The sequence below is a fragment of the Micromys minutus genome (genome assembly GCF_963924665.1).
Source record: "Micromys minutus genome assembly, chromosome: 8".
In the NCBI taxonomy this organism is placed as follows: Eukaryota; Metazoa; Chordata; class Mammalia; order Rodentia; family Muridae; genus Micromys; species Micromys minutus.
In genome coordinates this window covers 24,168,925-24,188,482 of record NC_137977.1, presented here as the reverse complement: position 1 = coordinate 24,188,482, position 19,558 = coordinate 24,168,925, and the positions used below count along the sequence as shown (strand labels likewise).

Genomic DNA, 19,558 nt, shown 5'->3' with positions numbered 1-19,558 from the left:
TGTGGTTTCAGAGGATCCCGTTACGCCCAGGCCCCCCACCAGTTCTCCCGCCCCCCGTGTGATTTGAGTGCCACGCCCATCACGGCGCGAGTGTAAGTCAGAGATCAACCTTATGGAGTTGCTTCTCTCCTTCCACCATTTCGTAGATTCAAGGGATTAAACTCCAATCTAAAGGTTTACTCTACTACCACTGTATTGGCTGTGCCCTCTCCCTGCTCACTCACCCCCAGACCCATTTACCTGACCTACTGTGGCCTGTGCTTGGGGTAGATAGATTAAGTGACCTTCAAGGCCTGCTCTCTCCCGCAAGCCGCTTCACACCCTAAATTCATCTCTCCAGCCAGTCCTATCTTAAGAAAGGGATCTCAGTTCTTCTTGACTTGGTGATACCTAAAACCCAGGCTAGCAGCAAGCAGGTTGCACAAGAAGGAACAAAACCCCACGTATCTCTAAAGTTAATAGACAAGGATCATCAGCAGAAAGCCTGCATACATGCTCAAACTGCAACCCACACCAACATCTTCCCGGCTTCTAGAGAAACAGCATTTGTAGTTTAGCCAACGACCAATTGTATTTAGACTACCAGGAAAACAAACATGACAGCTGGTGTTCTGGGTAATCCTTCTACCAAAGGCTCCAATAATGAAAGTGTTTTGCATGGTGGGATAGTTAGTCCCTGTGGCTGGCTGAAAAAGACCTGCTCAGATTTCTGTGCAACGATGCCTTCTAAGGCATAAGGTGAAACTAAAACAGTAAAAGTGAGGTGAGTCAAACATGGTAGGGAACACCTTTAGACCTCACTGAAAAGGAAAATTAAAAACATGAGGTGAGGTTAAGGGTTTCAAAGAGCAGGAATACCCTATCTGCCTAGTGATTGGAGCATTAAGAGTACTTGTAGAAACAATATTAAATTGTTAAGTGAACCCGCAGATCTTAATTTTATCGACTCTAAGTATCCACATGAATCATGTCTCTGTGACTTTGTTCCTAATTAGAACCAAGCCCTACAACCATGGGACCAAGACATCATTTGTTTAAAGCCATTTCTAGGTACTGTTGAAGACAGCCCATTTTTTACCTCTGAAGCATTATTGGGTTTCTTTTTTTAAAGATTTATTTATTTATTTTATATCAGTACACTGTTACTGTTTTCAGTCACAACATAAGAGGGCATCAGATCTCGTTACAGATGGTTGTGAGCCACCATGTGGTTGCTGGAATTTGAACTCAGGACCTCTGGAAGAGCAGCTACTGCTCTTAACCAACCACTGAGTTCGTTCCCCAGCCCCCACCCCACCCCCCTCTTTTTTTCATTATTGAGTTTCTTAAAAAGCACTTTCCTACAACTGGGGCTTCAGTAGTAGAGTGCTTGTCTAGTATGCAGAGCTGAGTTTGATGTGAAACACCACCAAAACAAAAATACCCTTTCCTATCAAGATGAAAATGAACAAAGTCAAGAGCTAAGTTTAGTGACATTCTAGCTTCCTTTGGATCTAGGGAAACCACAGATCATGGGCTCAGAATTCAGCCAGAAAGAGTAGAGAGCCTAATGAATACCTAATGAACCCCAGAGTAGTCCTACTCTGGGCCTCAACAAACTTCTCAGGGTAAAAGGTTCAAGAGGATATGCCAGTTTTAACCTCAAGGTACCCACCACCCATTAGTCTTTTAGCCAAGAAGGTCTTGAGTTTAATTCAGCACTACTAATGCTCCCCTAAAGGCATAAATTCATGAGAAGTTTTTGTTTCCACAGGTGACTTTCATTAACACAACTTCACTAAGAGCTCAAGCCTATGAAGCCATGACAAGATATCAGGATGATCTTAATCCCCAGAGAATCCCTACTCTTGGATTAGGACCCTGGCGAGTAGGTCTGACCATTCAACCTGACAATTCTCTTGCCTACCAATGACTCTTTCTTTCTCCCCTGGAAACTGGCCTAGTAAATAAACAGCCTTATGGTTTAGAAACCTAGAATCAGTATAGGAAAAAGACTGATTAAATGGGGAAAAAAAAAAAAAAAAAGACATAATTGTTCCTAGGTACGGTGGAGGTTTAGTGTAGATATGAGGGAGAACAGCCAGAGGCATTTGGAAGGGTGAAATGAACATGATCTTAAACCAGGCCATGTGAGAGGGGGGCGGGATGAAGGGAGTTACCTGGAGTAGCTGCCAAGAGGCCAAAAGGGGGTATGTAACCAAAATGGATGGGTTATATAGGAATCAGAGAAGCTGGAGGAAAGGAAAGCCCAGGAGTTTAGGGTAGAGTATGCCACCCAGGAGGATCCTGGAATAGGTAGGGACTGAGGTATGCTGGGAGAACCTGGCAGCCAGTGTCAGCTTTGATATGTTGATAGGCACCTCAGATGAGACCTAACATTCAATACGATTACTGAGACTAGCCTTCTTATGGGACCCTTAAGAAGGAATGCCCAACACAGAAAAGACAGCAGGTTTAACTAATTTTTTAAAAGATTATTTATTTATTATATATAAGTACACTCTATCAGATCTCATTACATGTGGTTGCTGGGATTTGAACTCAGGACCTCTGGAAGAGCAGTTAGTGCTCTTAATCACTGAGCCATTTCTCCAGCCCAGGTTTAACTAATTTTAATTGAACATGCTGGACATGGTGTTGCATTGTCATTAGTCTTAGCATTGGGACACAGATCTATAAAGAGTTATACAATAAACAGTTATAAACATAAACAAAAAAAGTTTGCAACCTTTTAAGGAATTGTAGAAACAAGCAACTAAGAGCCATGTGGTGACAGATGGAACTAGAGATTAGTACTTTGGTCTTTTCACTTCAACCCTGAAATCAAAAGAAAAGTAGATCAGCATAGGATCAGTACACTGAACAGTTCTCACCAGGCCCAATAGAGATGCTGCTCACCCATCAGCTTCCATCTTCTTCCTCTTCTCGATGATCTGTAAAAGGACAGTAGTAGTTTATAAGCATGCTGTTAGTAACCTAAGTCCACCTAAAGCTCAAAGGTAACCTCTCTCAATTCCCATGGCTGCTCCACCTGCCTGTTCCTGGATTCTATCAATGTTTCTTCTCAACTGGAACCCTCCCACCTAAAAGAGTCCACTATTGAAGTTCAATTCCCAGCAACCACATGGTGGTTCACAACCCCCTGTAATGGGATCTGAGGCCCTCTCTGGTGTGCCTGTGTACATGCAGGCAGAACTCTATGCCAGGGGGTGGGGTCGTACATCTAATTCCAATTACTCAGAAGGCAGAGGCAGGCAAATTCCTGAGTTCAAGGACAGCCTGGTCTACAGAAGTGAGTTCTAGGATAGCCAAGATTACTCCAGGATAGCCATGACTACACACAGAAACCCTGTCTCGAAACAAAACAAAACAAACAACAAAAAGAAAGAAGAGTCTACTAACAGCACTTATTTTCTTCCACTGTCGATCAAGTTCTGCCTTATCATTGGTTTCTTTAAATCGTCTGGTCTTCCGTCCTTCAGACATCTTGATGCCATACTGGAATGCAGCCCTGGAAAGGGCCATTGTGGAAAGAAGGCATGAGAGGTCTCATAGCAATAGGAAGGTTTTCTTAAAGAGCCCTGTGGGCAAAGTACCCATCCAGAAACATTGCAGCTACACTACAGTGTACCGCTTACCCAATACTGGCTAGTTCACCAAAATGTCAAATCCTCATTCTTTGCCCATATTTACTCACTTGGGCAAAGCCTCCTTGTTGTTCATATACTCGCTGTATTCCTCCTGAGTATCAAAATCCCAGCGGCCTAAGGGACCCTTCTTGTTACCCTGTAGTAGAGCAGATAGGGCTATCAATGGAAGGGAATTTTCCATTTTCTCTGAAATAAAACCAGACACCCACAATTCCAGATAATAATAACCCACCAGTAATAAATCCTACCCTAATGTTTCCTAAGTACTTACAATACACACATTACTCTGAATACTAAACATATACCTTAACTCTAACAAAGATTCTAAAGTAAGAATTATATTTCTATTTCTCTGATATAGAAGCAAAGACATTTGTAAATAGGGAGGCAAGGCAACAAAACAAGCAAATGGCAGAAGTAAAATTAAACACAGCTCCAAGATTAAACCATGTTCTTGGGTAGGTGGCTCAGCAATAAAGCACTTGCTTAGCATGTGTGAAGCCCTCAGTTTGATCCCTAGGACATCAGAAAACAAGAAGTTTCTCTGAGTCTTAGAAATGCTCAGTGGTATATTACTAGCTGAGATGCTAAGGTTCCTGGGTTCAATTCCCAGCAGCTAAAAGTAAATACATTTTCTTTTATTTGGGAATGGTAGTGTACACCTGTCATCTAAAATCCCAGGACCAGAGAAGCAGAGGCAAGAGGATCAAGAGTTTTAAGTCATCCTCAGCTATATGTCCAGCCTGGGCTACAAGATACTGTCTCAAAAACAAAGCAATGAAACAAAATCATGTTTATAAACAATCACTACAGGGAGAACTGTATCCCACAAGTTGTACTCTGACCTCATACTCATGAATGGCACATACTAAATATTAAAAAAATAAAATAAAATTGCTGATCAAAGGTCCCTAACATCCTTAAATACCCGTTTAACTTCATACCTGGTCCATTTTGCTGTAGTCTACCTCCTCATCACTATCTACAGCCATGTCATCCATCCTAAAGAGAAAAAGAGTTAAATACATTAGATCCATATTACTATATTTTATTCAGAAACCCACCTGATAAATATCCCAGAACTAAATAGAAGAATTCACACAAGTAGAAAATGTCCTTAGCTCTCAACAGGCCAAATTTACATCCTGTCACCCAGTCATCCCAACCTCCCTTAGTTAGGGTCTCACTTACGTGGCTGGATAGCATTCCGCATAACTGTTGGACATGCCAAAGAAATCACCCAGCTGCTTCTTATCTTCTGGCTTCTTCAACATATGCTATGTTAAAGAAAATTCCATCATTGACAGGATTCAGTCAAGAGGGACCAGAAGCTAGAGGCTTCAACACGAACATTTCAGAAGCCAGTTGTAAGCCTGAACTGGTTCTCTGGTTGGTACATAGCATTTCATCGTAGCCAAAACACAGCATAAAAAAGAGCAAAGACAGGAACAGAGAAACAACTGAGCTGGGTGGAAAGAAAATGGCTCTCTACAACCCAGAAACAGCCAGGCATAAGAGTGCATGTCAATCTCAGCACTCAAAACAGAGGCAGGAGGATCTCAAGTTACAGGCCAACCTAAGCTACAGAGAGAGATCCTGTTTCAATATAAATAAAGAAAAAAATTCAAACCCAGGGAGAAATGTAAATATAGGATATGATTCAGTGCCTTCCCAGCCAGCAGACCCAGCAAATTTTTCATTGATGGACTTGATCAACTCTTTTGCAGATCCAGGTCCTGGAAGAAAAGACAACTCTGCTTAGATTTGAACTGATGTTTTTACAACCTCCTCCCACTAACCTGATTCCAAGCCCTAAAAATGTTTTTATGGGACTCACAAGGTATCTAGCAGGCAATAACCTCTGCTTCCAAGCCTAACAACCTGAACTTAATTCCTGGAATCAAATAAACATGGTAGTTCTGGGCGTTTTGTTTTTAACTTTTTGTTTGCATTTTAGGCAGTCTCACCATGTAGCCCAGGCTGACCTAGAACTAAGGCGTTTAGATTGTCCTTGAACTTCAGATCTTACCTCAGTCTCCAGAATGCTGAGATTACAGGTGAATACATCTTAATAGTTAAAACATACTTGTAAAGTAAAGGAATCCTTTTATCTATCTAGACTTTAACCAAACTCCAACTAATGAGCTATTCTGGTTACCAGGACAACTAGAACACTCCACACTCAAGCTCAGCTTCACCACAAAACTTCAGAACTTAATTATATATAAGAGCAAACGTGCCCCATCTAGTCCATAAATTAACACATGGTTCTTATGAAGGCCTAAAACTAGGCAGTCCCCCAAATGCTGTCTTCATTAGTTGAAAGCAGCAGAGTTCTGCAAGGAGAGTAGATGGCTGGAGAAATCCAAGACATTGTAGACACAACCCACCTTTGTCAACATCCATGGGCTAAAAGAAAACAAAATTGAAGTATTATTATAAGGAATTTACATTCACCTCTCCCTCGAGTCTGAAATGACTCCCTAATCTACTTCTGCCCATTTGCAAGATTAATCCCATCCTCCGTTAGCTGGCCAGTTATTATTGTGAAATTACAAAGCTACTGAGGAAATGGGTCCTATACCTGGCTAGAAAGGGTCAGTTTTTACAGTCTGGTATCTAGAGCCCACATCTCACCTCATCATCCACTTTTGGCTTCTCAAAGTAGCTGTGCCTTTTCTTTTCCTCCTCTCGTTCCCGTTCCCGGTCTCGCTCTCTCTCCCTCTCCCGGTCTCGCTCCCGGTCTCGCTCCCTGTCTCTGTCCCGTTCCCGATCACGTTCACGTTCCCGGTATCTCTCACGCTCCTTGTCCCGAGGTGTCTTGGTTGTGGAAGGAACATAATCCCCAATGTCTTCAAAAATGCTGAGAAAAACAGGTTTCACTTATTGCTAAAATCGTACATACCCATGTTGGCCATTTCTCCAAAAGGGCCAAAGACAAGAAACACAAATATCTTGTTCAGAAATATGTGGGGCTGGGATACATACTTCATGTCAGCCTCAGGAGGTTTCTTTTCTTCCAGTTTTCCTGCATTGTAAAGAACATTTCTCAGTGCTTTCTTAATTTTTAAAAAAATGTTCTGTTTTTTAAGGATGGGAAGGGAGGAGAGGCGGTGCAGGAGGCCTCAATCGAGATTAAGTGAATAAAACACCATGCTACATTCTGAAATTAAGTAATTAATTAATATTTTTTTAAATGAGGCACGCCTTTAGTCCCAGCATCTGGGACACAGAGGCAGGCAAATGTCTGTGGCCAGTTTGGTCTATATATTGAATTCCACGGCAGTCAGGACTACATCAAGAAACATGTCTAAAAAACAAAACTACCACCACCAACAAAATACCAATTTTAATGTGTATAGCTTTTCGGCCTATTGAATGTCTGTGTACTACATATGTGCCTGGTGCACCTGGAGGCAAGAAGGTGGTTCTGGATCCCTTGGAATTATAGATGGTTGTGATCAACCCTGAGGGTGTTGGGAATCAAGCCTGGATGCTCTTGACTGCTCAGCTCCTCAGTGGCTTCAGTGCCTTTTAACCATCTGCTGTTTAAGATAGACAAAACCTCCCCACTCTCCTTGATACTTCAAACCCAACCAGTGGGTTGTGAGTGGGTCAAGCAGAATTTAGACATACTCCTGCCCCAATGCATTTCATCCTTTTCCTCCACTATCTAGAAGCCATTCAATGTCTATGAGACAGAGGCTTCAAGAAACTTTGTTTTCACCAAATGTTCCTCTAAGAGGAAAGTCCCTTCCCTTCCCATAAGGTACCTTTATCCTTCTTCTTGAGCTTCTTGTTTCGGGTTCCCTGCCTCAGGTATGACAAAATCTGGGTGAGCTTGCTAATAACAATGTCATTTGTAGTCAGTGTTGTCTGGGCCTGGAAAAACCAAGAAGCAAGAATAATATCCCTCTTAGCAGGAATCTCATCGTCTTATTTTCCATTCACTTAAATTCGAGGGCAAGTTATAGACAGTTGTTAGCTTGGCAGATGACTCCTAAGAAGGTGTAATAAAGACACACTCGAAACAGATGAATATCATGAGAAAAGGCCCTGGATCAAAAATTAGTATAAAACATTCAAAAAACCAAGGGGATTTAGAAAACATGCTGAGAAAAGACTAGAAGTCCAGCTGTTGTAGGGTCTCAGACTTTTTATTCTGAATCCTAAGAACAAAAAACCACAGAAAACTTCTACACAGTTGTGAAACAAAAATTTGCATTTATAAAACATCACTTTAGTCATGTGTAAAATCTATTAATGGAAGATAGAGGAGAGATTCAGGTAATGGATGTTAAAAGAGTACAAGGTTTCTTTTGAGGAAAATGCTACTATAATGGTAGTGGCTGTACAATTTCATGAGTATAATAAAACTATTAGCTGTGGACATTAAAAGGGTAAATTATATAGTATGGGAATTACATTTCAACAAAAACACTACACTAGCCAGTTGGTGGTGGTCCACACCTTTGATCTTACTCAGGAGGCAGAGGCAGGCAGATCTCGGAGTTTGAGGCCAGTCTACAGAGTGAGTTCCAGGACAGCAAAGGGTATACAGAGAAACTTCATCTTGAAAAACCAAACCAAACAAACTAACAAAAACTACTCTGAACTAGGAGTAGGAAAAATAGTCTTTTAATAGCTCCAGTAAGAAACTGCTTTAAAGAATATTTCTGGTGAAGACAAGTGTATTCAACTGAGACTGAGAAGATTTTTAAAAATAAAATGAAATAAAACATAAGGATACAGTAGATCAGGAACAGGACAAGGGCAAAGCAGATTTGAAGACTATATGACAGGTTCTTAGAACTTGGTTACTCACCTCCATGGTGGGACAATCAGCTTTGCTGCGTATAAGAGTAGTGGGGATATCTGTGTCTGCATATTCATCATCCAGATCTACCACATACGCCATACGTCCTGGTAAGAACAGCTCATTTCGCTCATATGATTTACTCTTGAAAAGCATCCGATACACATTTCGGCCTATAGAAAAGGAAAGATTAGCAAACTGGCTGTAACTTCCATTGTTACAGCAGACATGTGTTATGTATTATGTATTAGTCACCTACTCTGTGCTGGGCATCGGGCCAAGTGCTATTTATGCTCTGCCACATTACATCTTCAAAAAGCCCTACTCTGTGAGACAGCATTATTACTTTCTACTGAAAACAATACTAAAGCTGCCACACAGTGGTGCTGAATGCCTTTAATTCCAGCACGAGAGAGAGAGAGAGGTGAATCTCTGTGAGTTCAAGGCCAACCTGGTCTACACAGTGAATGACAATAGCTACATAATGAGACCCTGTCTCAAAAAACAAAAAACCCTAAACTTGAGAATTATGCGATTTATATAAATTCACATCTACCAAGTAACAAAGAACAAAGTAGATCCAAGGAAGTCTCCAAATTGAGCTATTACTATTCTATATTGCCTTCTCAAGAATACTATGTGCCCATCCTATATTTGGTGACTTTGTGGAAGAAGGATGAAGGTTAAGAGGTTCTAGGGGTTTTTTTGTTGTTTGGTTGTTAATTTTTAAGAATTTACTATTATCATTGTATGTATGGATAATGTGTTTTATGACTGCATAAAGGACATGTACACATCTGGAAGTCAGAGAATAACTTTATATAGTCATGTCTACCCTTCCACCTTTTGTAGGTAATGAGGATCAAACTTAGATGAACTGACTTGGAAGACAAACACTTTACCAGCTGAGTTATCTTGCTGGCCACAATGTTTAAGTTTTTTGCCTTTTTGTTTGTTTGTTTGTTTGTTTATGGAGGATCCCAAAACAGGGTTTGTGTAGCCTTGGTTGTCCTGGAACTCACTCTGTAGTCCAGACTGCCCTCAAACTCATAATGATTGCCAACCTCTGCCTCCTAAGTTATGGGCTTAAAGGCATGTGCCAGGAGATGGGAACAGGAGGGAAAGGCAGAGGGAGTGGGGAGGGGGACACGACTAGAAGGGAGTTCTTTAGGGGAAGATGTAGAAACTTAGTGCAATGGAAATTTCCTGGAACCTATGAGGATGACCTAGTGAGGACTCCTAGTAATGAACGATACAAAACCTGAAACAGCCATCTTCAGTAACCTGGCAATGTTCCCAGTGGTGGAACTAAGACACCAACCCAGCCACAAAACCTCTAACCCACACTTGTTCTGCCTGTAATATATCTTGGGGCAATGGTGGCTCAGAACTTGTAAGAGAGACCAACCAAACACTACTGACCAAAAAAAAAAAAAAAAAAGTCAACTGAAATGATTCCTAATATATTCTGCTATACTCATGATCAGTGGCTAGACCAATCAACATCAGAAAGGTTTCCTCTGGCAACTGATGGGAGCAGATGCAGAGAACCACACCTAAGTGTTGGGTGGAGCTTGGGGAACTCTGCTCCCCAAGAAGAGATGGAAGGATTGTAGGAGCCAGAGAATACAACCCACAGAATCAACTAAACAGGACTCATAGAGGCTCAGAGACTGAAGGAGCAAACATGGAGGCTACATGGGTCTGTGCTAGGCTTTTGTATACATACTGTAGTTTTTGACCTAGAGTGTTTGTGGGAGTCCTTAACAGTGGGAGAGGAGGTGTCTCTGACTCTTGCCTGCTCTTGAGACCACTTTCCTCCTACTGGGTTGTCCCGTCAAGGTTTCATATGATGGTTTGTGCCCAGTCCTATTCCATCTTGTAATGCTGTGTTCATGTGATATCACTGGGAAGACTGTTCTTTTCTGAGGAGAAATGGAGTAACAGTGAATCTAAGGAGAAGAGATGAGTGGGGGATTGGTGAATAGGAAGAGTGGAGGGAGAAGACAAGACTGAAGTTGGGATATATTGTATAAAAGAATTTTAACGGGCTGGAGAGATGGATCATTGGTTAAAAGCACTAACTATTCTTCCAGAGGTCCTGAGTTCAAATCCCAGAAACAATATGGTGGCTCATGACCATCTGTAATGAGATCTGATGTCCTTTTCTGGTATGTCTGAAGACAGCTACAGTGTACTTATATAAAAATAAATAAATATTACCAAAAAAAATTTAATAACAAAAAAGTGTGTACCTACACCAGAGGCTTAAGATGGTCTTTTTGGTTTTTTGAAACAGGGTTTCTCTGTGTAGCCCTGGCTGTCCTGGAATGCACTCCGCAGACCAGGCTGGCCTTGAACTCAGAGATCCACTTGCCTTATGGATCAGCTCCACCCAGCTGGTTTAAGATTTTATTAATGACGATAGAAAAACTCTATACTGCATATACATTATACACATTATTATACATTTCATTTCTCTTCATTCCTAAACAATCACACAGGTACACATTAGGCTATCTTTATAAATGAGAAAAGTGAGCAAAGTTACACACCTACTGTGATTTCCTCAGGAAGAATCAAATCCATGTCTCTCCATAGTTTTTTAACCACTAAACATGCTACATTCTTTTCATGTGTGTACACGTGAAAGCCAACAGTCATTTTAGATGTCAGCCTTAAACACCATCCTTTTCACACCAAGTTGGCTAAGCAGGGTGGCCAGCAAGACCTAGGAACCCACCTATGTCCAGGCCCCCAGCACTGAAATTATAAAAGTACCACTACACCTAGCTTTTATACAAGGGTTCCAAGTAACAATTCAGGTCTTCATGCTTGTACTTGCAAAAAAACACTTTACCAATTTACTGAATTCTCTCTCTAGTCACCCATGATACCTTCTCTATATTTTTGTTATTTGGTTTTATGCTCAGCTTTAAAAAAACTAATTGGAGCCTCTGTCAAGGTCTTCTTCCACAGTTACCATGTTGCCTGAGGAGTCACTTTGGACTAGAGAGCCCCTGGACAGTCCTCAGAAACCACTGGCTCCCTTTTCCCAGGGTTCCCCTTTGTTCTGCATTTAGCAACTATTTATTGAGCTGCTACTTTGTGCTTAGCACAGTTGTAGGCACAGAGTGAAGCAGGAGGGAAGAGGAGGCTCCCTCATCTGGTGGGGCTTGAGTTCTTGTGCGCGCACGTACAGACGTGCTTGAGGTGAAGTAGGCGAGGTATTTGGAGAAACTAGGCTGAGAAAGGGGACAGGCTGGGGGAAGACCTTTGGGAAACAAATTTGAGTTGAGGAAACTGTAAGGCCGAAGGACCTGAGGCTGGAAGTGGTTTGTTTTATTACAAGAACCAGAAACCTGGCCACTGCAACCAGATCAAGTGTAGAATGAAGGGGTTTTCTTCTCAGGGCAGTGGGAAGTGGCTGGGCAGTTCTGTGGCAGTAAATGAGGAGCCTGGCTCTAGGCTGCAGGTGCGTAACTGGGCAGGAGGAGGGTGATGCAGATATTAGGGTGAGGAAGAGGGCATACCCAGAATGCCACTTTATGTCCTGGGCCATGGGTGGACAGTGAGGTCATCACTAAGCCGGGACAGGCTGCGGCTTGAGCCAGGTGTGATTGTGGGTTCCGACAGCAAGAGCTTAGAGTAGTCAGCAGGAGGGATCTAGTGCCTGTGCTGAGCTGGCAAAGGCAGGCAGGTACCGTGAGGACAGGACAGGACAGTACAACCACCCACGACAGGAACGGTGAGCTGCCACCTGCCCTGGGCTGGACCAGGGTCGGTGCCTCACATCCTGCCCTGGCAGGTGTGGGGTGGGGACCCTGGAGGGGCTTACTCTGCTCAGAGGCCACCCCGACCTGGGTCTCCTTTTTGGACTTGGGAACGCTCTCTTCCCCAGTCCTAGGCAGCTTCCTGAGCTCGGGATTCTTGCTTTCCCAAGACTCCAATTTCTAGCTGCTGCTTTGGCCCTGGGGTGGGGGTTGGGCCCAGCCTCTTTCCCTTGCTGTGGTTACTCCAGTCTGATAGGTGCCCCCCTCCCAATGTGCGAATGTCAGCAGGGGTCACATCTCTAAGAGGCAACAATAAAGTGCAGGGAAGACTTGGGAAAAAAAAAAAAAAAAAAACTAATTGGCTTTATTTATTGGCCCTTCCCTTCCTTTGTATTTGGGATGGGAGTCTTGTTATGCAGCCCGGGCTTGCCCAACTCTTGATTATCCTTGGAATGCTGGGATTACAGGTATGCAGCACCATACTATCAGTTATTTTGAGCTGTTCAAGGCAGGGACTTGTTAAGTACCCAATGCTGACCTTCATCTGGCAATCTTCCCACCTCAGCCATGTGAGGTCTAGATCTACAAGGATGCACTATCACCTCCAACCTATCCACCCTTCTTTGATACATACATATAAAAAAGGCTTCTGGTCTAACTGAAGAGACATAATTAAGTCCACGTCTGAGCCTATAAAAATATTTCATGCCAGGTGTGATGGACCACGTTTAGTCCTAGCACTTGTGAAGCAGAAGAGAGTAGATCTCAGTGAGTTTGAGGCCAGCCTGGTCTACAAAGTGAGTTCCAAGACAGCCAGTTCTACATAGAAAAACCTTGTCTGGAAAAAAAAACAAAAAACTTCCTTATAATTTACCTAAAATGTAATTACTACTATATAAACTACTCACCAAGCCGTGTTTTAAATTCAATTTTGTTCTCAGGATCCTCATCTTTCCTAAAAATAGAAGAAAATATTGGGGGTGAGGGGAAGACAGTAAAAACAGAAGAAAATGTGGGAGCACTAAAATATGCCCCACTTTAAGTGTCCTCGTCCAACCATTGAGCGCTCTCTGCTACCAACTCACTTGGTTTCCTTCTGGGGCTTTTCCATGAGTTCCTCTTCCTCCTTCTCTTTGCTGGCAATCTCAGCACGTACCTAACGAAGTACACAAGTGTACAAAGAAAAAAGTGAGGGATTCAGACCCTTAACCACACCAGGGTGACAAAGGAAGCCGTCCCCAAGGAATTCAGCCACAAGTTCTACAGACAGACCACCAATAATTATTTTGCCAAACTAATGGTCTGAACAATCATGTGTCTTTCACTTCGAAAATGTCTAAGCATGAACACTAGTATTTCTTTCCCCCAAAAGACTCACCTTTTGAAGCAAAGCAAAATCCAAGCCTTTCACCAAATGGGTGTGCTCCATATCACCACCCAAGAATTTAGACTCCTGAATCAATTGTCTTCTCTTCTCTGCTGCTGATTTATCCCTGAATAAGGAAAGAACCATAGAAACCGTCCTTTATGAATAACAAGCTCCTTCTGAAATGTCAAGAGTATGCTCTAGAGTAGGTTAAATTGTAAGAAACATATAGTGTGACTGTCTCTCATAGGATGAAAACAGGCCTTAGGATCTCCTACTCACGCCTCAGCAGTGGGGCCCACAGCCCTGTAGTTGGCTGTGGTACTAATCAGCTCAGTTTCCTCATAATCTTTGTTCACACCATCTCTCCGTTCCTTGGCTCGGTCCCGGTATTTCTCTGCGAGTTCTCGTTCTCTCTCAATTTCTTGCTGGCGAAGCTTGGCATAGTAACTGTGACCAGAGAAAAGAAATATGTATGGCTTAGCAACTCTTGTCTCAAGGGAACGCAAATGTTCCTCTTTCCCTGTATCTTTAGTAGCTCTCTGTGGTGAAAACTATGTATATACTGACAGAACTACCAGTCAACTCTTGATCGTCTTCAGCATCAGAAATTCAGTTTCCTCTAACTCAGATTTTCTTTTTACTACTATCACATGCCCTCTCAGTTGTATCTTCACAGTAGGAAACCCCATCTGTTACTATATAGCTCCTCTAACTCCTCTGCCCACAAACAGTATTCACCTTACAAAGCAATCTCCTCCACCATCCCTTTACCTTTTCTTTTTCCTCCTTCGTGCAGCTGGGTCTTCATCCTCATTGTACTCTCTTGGCATCCTAGAAGATACAAGAAACTCACCCATAGTAAAATAATGTCCCAGCCCTTAAACCTCACAAGGCATTGAGAACATATCAGAGGCTGAGATAATAGGATAAACTCATGGCTAGCCTGGACTACATGGTAAAGTCCAGTCAAGTCTAGACAATGTCTCAAGAAGAAAAAAAAAGCAGAACAGCCAGTTGTGACAGCACATACCTTTAAGCTCAGCACTCAGTAGGTCTCTGTGAGCATAAGGCCAAACTTGTCTACAAAGTGACAAGGTGTCTTAGTCAGGTTGTCACAGAATACCCTTCCTCCTGGCACTAATTTGTCTTAATAAGGGTTTCTATTCCTGCACAAACATCATGACCAAGAAGCAAGTTGGGAAAAAGGGGATTTATTCAGCTTACACTTCCACATTGCTGTTTATCACCAAAGGAAGTCAGGACTGGAACTCAAACAGGTCAGGAAGCAGAGAGCTGATGGAGAGGCCATGGAAGGATATTGCTTACTGGCTTGCTTCCCCTGGCTTGTTCAACTTGCTTTCTTCTTTTTTCCCCCAGGGATCAAAATAATGAGTCTTTATTGGCCTCCGCTACTTTAGGGGATGAATCGGGAGGAGTGGGTGGCGCCAATATGGATGGGCCTAGCCCTGCTTCACGGGCTCGTAGGTGATGAAGAAATCACCCAGGTAGTGGCCAATCATCTCCACCTAGTTGAAGGTCTTGCTGTTTGTACAAACCCACCATGCTGGCAACCATCTCAGGCAGAATGATCATGTCCCTCAGATGGGTCTGCACCACCTTGGACTTCTCCATGAGTGGTGCCTCCTTCTTGGCCTTTCTCAAGCATTTTAGCAGTGCAGTGTGTGCTGCTTCTGTCTCAGACCACGGTTAAGGCACCACCTCTGGTGAGCGCCACAACTGCATCAGCTGCTCATAGGACATGTCTAGCAGTTGGTCGAGGTGCACACCAAAGTAGATGAACTTGTGGAAGGGCTGCTTCTTCTTCTGCTCCACTTCAGCCATCTTGGCAGCCCCTCAGAAAAATCAACTTGCTTTCTTATAGAACCCAAGAGTACCAGCCCAGGGATGGCACCACTCACAATGGGCCCTCCACCCTTGATCACTAATTGAAAAAATGTCTTACATCTGGATCTCAGGGATGCATTTCCTCAAGGGAGGCTCCTTTCTCTGTGATAACTCTACCTTGTGTCAAGTTGATACATAAAACCAGCCAGCACAATTGATGCCTTGTCAACTTGACAAACAAAACACATCACTATAAAGCCTCAACCCTTACTTTCTTATTCATCCCCAAGATCTAAATAACCTTAAAAGTCCCAGTCTTTACAAATTTTACATATTAAAATTGTAATCCTTTTAAAATTTCCAATTTCTTTTAAAAATTAAAGTCTCTTTTAATTCAAAGTCACTTAACTGTGGGTACCACTTCTTTCTTCAAGAGGAAAAAGTATCAGGGCACAGTCACAATCAAAAGCAAAATTAAACACTAACCAACCATCCAATGTCTGGGATCCACTCATGAACTTCTGGGCCCTTTGTAGCACACACCTTGTCTTCTAGGTTCCAGCTGCTTGTTCTCCACTCCTGATGCTGCTCTTGGTGGTCATCTTATGGTACTGGGATCTCCTAAACACTGCTGTCTTCCACTGCAACTAGGCTTCACCAATAGCCTCTCAAAGGTTCTCTTTGTGGTGCCAAGCCTCAACTCCTTTGCATGACCCATTCAGTCCTGGGGCAATCATTGCAAATGAGGCTGCACCTTCACCAATGACCTTCCATGGGCTCTCACAGTGGCAAGTCTCAGTTGCTATTCATGACCCCTTCATTCCTTCAAAACCTGGGTGACTCTTACATATTACCAAAGCATGAGGTAGAACTTTGGCTATCTCTGGAACACAGCCTCTTTGTTCTTTCAGAAAACACTCTCCAGAAGATTTCACCTCAATGATGCTGGTCTCTTCTTAATCACCACTAATTTCTTAGCTCCAGCTAACCAGCATCAATAGTCCCAGTAATGCAGAAGTTTTGCTTTAGTGGTTCTGGTATCTTGTCACAGATACACACAGCTGATTCTTCAGCCCCAGTTAACCAAAACCACAGAATCTTCACAATCAAAACATCAACAGCTCTGATAAGTCTTTAATCTTCCCTCTGAAATTTCAAAAGCCAGGCCTCCATCTTCTGCACTGTTTTCAACATTATTTTCCAAGCTCCTACAGAACATCCCACAGAGCTCTTAACATCCCAGTGGCTCTTCTAGCTCAAAATTCCAAAGTCCTCCCACAGTCCTCCCCAAAACATGGTCAGGTTGTCATAGGAATACCCCACTATGTTGGTACCAATCTGTCTTATTCAGGATTTCTATTCCTGCACAAAACATCATGACCAAGAAGCAAGTTGGGGAGGAAAGGGTTTATTCAGTTTACATTGTCCATATCGCTGTTCATCACCAAAAGAAGTCAGGACTGGAACTCAAACAGGTCAGGAAGCAGATGCTGAGGCAGAAGCCACGGACGGATATTACCTCCTGGTTGCTTCCCCTGGCTTGCTCAACTTGCTTTCTTATAGAACCCAAGAGTACCAGCACCACCCACAATGGGGCCTCCCACCCTTGATCACTAACTGAGAAAATGCCTTACAGCCAGATCTCATGGAGACATTTCCTCAACGGAGGCTCCTTTCTCTGTGATAATTCCAGCTTGTGTCAAGTTGACACATAAAACCAGCCAGCACACAAGACTAGCCCTGGTTACATAATCAGAGCATTCTTAAATAAGAGAGAGAAAAAAAGAAAAACAATACAATACAAAAACCAGTGTTCATCAGACAGTATATTATCAATATGTATATCTCTCAAGTTTTAAAAAAGCATCATGAATATCTGACATTAACATTAGACACCACCTTAAAAACCTGTTATAGACTATACAGCAATAACAGACCCAGAAATCTGTCCATTTGTGACCAATATTCATGAAGGAATAATGAGAACCCAGAGCATCCCAGTCATCACTGAAACTTCAGTTTTCATAGAGGGGAAAGAAAAAAAAAAAAAAAGAAGAAGAAATTGGAAGCAGAGGCTTTAAAAGAGGTCTGACTTTTGAGAGTCTACCAAACTCTGGTTCCACAAAAATGGACAGACAGGAATGAAAAAGACTTACTCATGGTGACGTGACTTAGAAGGTGGTGCAGAAGTAGGTGCAGCTCTTGGGGTCATAAGAAGTTTCCTGAAGTCTTCATTGGTAAGTTTTGATCTGTAAGAAATTGTAAAAAAAAAAAAAAATTAACTAGGCATTTCTCTATCTCATAACAAAGTGGAATATGAAGACCTAACCTCTCATCTCCACATGTGCACCTACCTACACACCCAAAATAATAATAAATATAAAAGGAATCGAATTTGTTAAGTTACAAAAGACAATTTTACTTTTTCCAGTGCTTAACTTTCACCAGGGAAAAATTTTATATATGTAATAAAGCAACACAAACAAACACTAGACTCTTCCTGGTCATAACTTTTCTTCAAATACTCTTATGTAAGGTTCCTAATTCACTTAAGGTAAACAGATAACTAAATATTTAGGGCTGGAGAGATGGCTTAGTGGTTAAGACACTGACTGCTCTTTCCCAAAGTCCTGAATTCAATTCTCAGCAACCACATGGTATCTCACAACCACCTGTAATGAGATCCGATGCACTCATTTTACTTTTCTTTTCTTTTTTTTTTTTGGGGGGGGGGTCCTTAATTACAACTTTACTGAAAACTGACACCAAAGCAATCATTTTGTATGACTTACAAAATTAAGCATAATTAATCCTTCTTGGTAAGGTAAGTGAACTTATTATTAAGCTTTTTTGTGGGAAAATTAAATTTAGTATGTTGTGTATAGGATAGCATTTTCCTCTCAACAAACCATTTTCTATGAGCTGTTGGTCCATTCTTGCCAACAAAATACTCTGAATTCTTTCACCCTCTCTACCATCTCTACTGCTCGTTGTTCAACTCATTCCATACTCCCAAGACAAAATACTCACTGGTGGAAGGAATGCGGATCATCCACATCGTGGCCATCTGGGGCCAAAGGGTTAGAGAAGGGCTCACCTTAAAGGAAAAAAAAAATTAAATCAATCAGTTGTTTAATGTGTGAAGTACAAAAACTAGCGACTATAAAAATGAGCAACACAGGTAGACAAGAGGAGCAGCGATTATACAATAAGTACTGAAATGGGAGGACTACAGAAACTTTATTACCAGAAACTGGGAGTGGAGACCCACACCTATAATCCCAGAACTAGAAAGATTGAGGCATCAAGACCGTCGAGTTTTCGAGGTCAAAAAGAAACGAGCAAAAGAGTTGCTTGTGGCGGCATGCACCTGTCACCCCAACACTTGACCAGTGGAGACAGAAAAATAAGTTCAAAAGTCGCCCACGTTCTAGAGTCGAGTTTTCCTAAACGACGAATCAACAATCTCCCACCCCCCTCGTCCCCCCGAACGACCGCTTCTAAAGTACTAACTACATCAAACAGCTCAATATCAGGTAATCCCAACTACTTGGGACTTTTGAGGTTTGCCTGAGAGCGTAGCGATCCCCTCCCCTCCCGCGTCAAACAAATCAAGTCCCTAAAATAGAGGTACAAGCCATGGTTTACTAAGGAGGGAATAGAGAGGTAGGGCTGCCTCAAAAATTCAAAACTCGGGTCCCTAACCAAGATACGAAATTTGAGGGCGGCTCAGCTGGGCCTCTTCTAAAGACCAATAGTTCGCGCGGCAGCCCAACAGCCATACGACACTTGGCTTAAATTCAGAAAACTCCACGAGCTTGGTGGCCCTCCTTAGACCCACGTTCAAGAAAGTGGTTGACTGTAGCCTTACTATCTCGCTCTGGCATTTTGGCCGCGGTCTCTCAACGCCAGCAATCGCGAAGTCTCCTCCTCCACAAAATAGCGGCGACAAACTTTTATCCACAATGCACCACGAAAACCTGCCACAGTTCTGAGCCTTCCGGCTTCCTTCGCGTCACTAATACGCGGCCGCTACGAAGACGTCATGCCATTGGCTAAGATTTATCCCGCCCCTCCCTGCGTCATTCAATCTATGGCGGAGACT

General features: G+C 42.6%; 1 protein-coding gene and 1 pseudogene across 2 annotated transcripts; both read right to left on the bottom strand.

The window, feature by feature from the left end:
- Positions 1-2,479: 2,479 nt before the first annotated feature.
- IK (IK cytokine) lies at positions 2,480-19,461 on the bottom strand. Its single transcript, XM_080919702.1, has 20 exons — positions 19,325-19,461; positions 18,484-18,550; positions 17,610-17,702; positions 14,380-14,439; positions 13,888-14,055; positions 13,618-13,732; positions 13,325-13,395; positions 13,148-13,194; positions 8,476-8,639; positions 7,424-7,532; positions 6,639-6,678; positions 6,288-6,513; positions 6,041-6,059; positions 5,308-5,386; positions 4,842-4,922; positions 4,595-4,652; positions 3,698-3,786; positions 3,403-3,511; positions 2,899-2,933; positions 2,480-2,817 (listed from the first exon to the last, which is right to left on the bottom strand). Exons 1-20 carry the CDS (start codon positions 19,338-19,340, stop codon positions 2,790-2,792), a joined length of 1,674 nt encoding a protein of 557 aa, XP_080775828.1. The 5' UTR covers positions 19,341-19,461; the 3' UTR covers positions 2,480-2,789.
- Positions 15,023-15,450, bottom strand: LOC308423800 (small ribosomal subunit protein uS19-like; annotated as a pseudogene). Its single transcript has one exon. The product of its transcript is annotated as a small ribosomal subunit protein uS19-like (transcript).
- Positions 19,462-19,558: the final 97 nt, after the last annotated feature.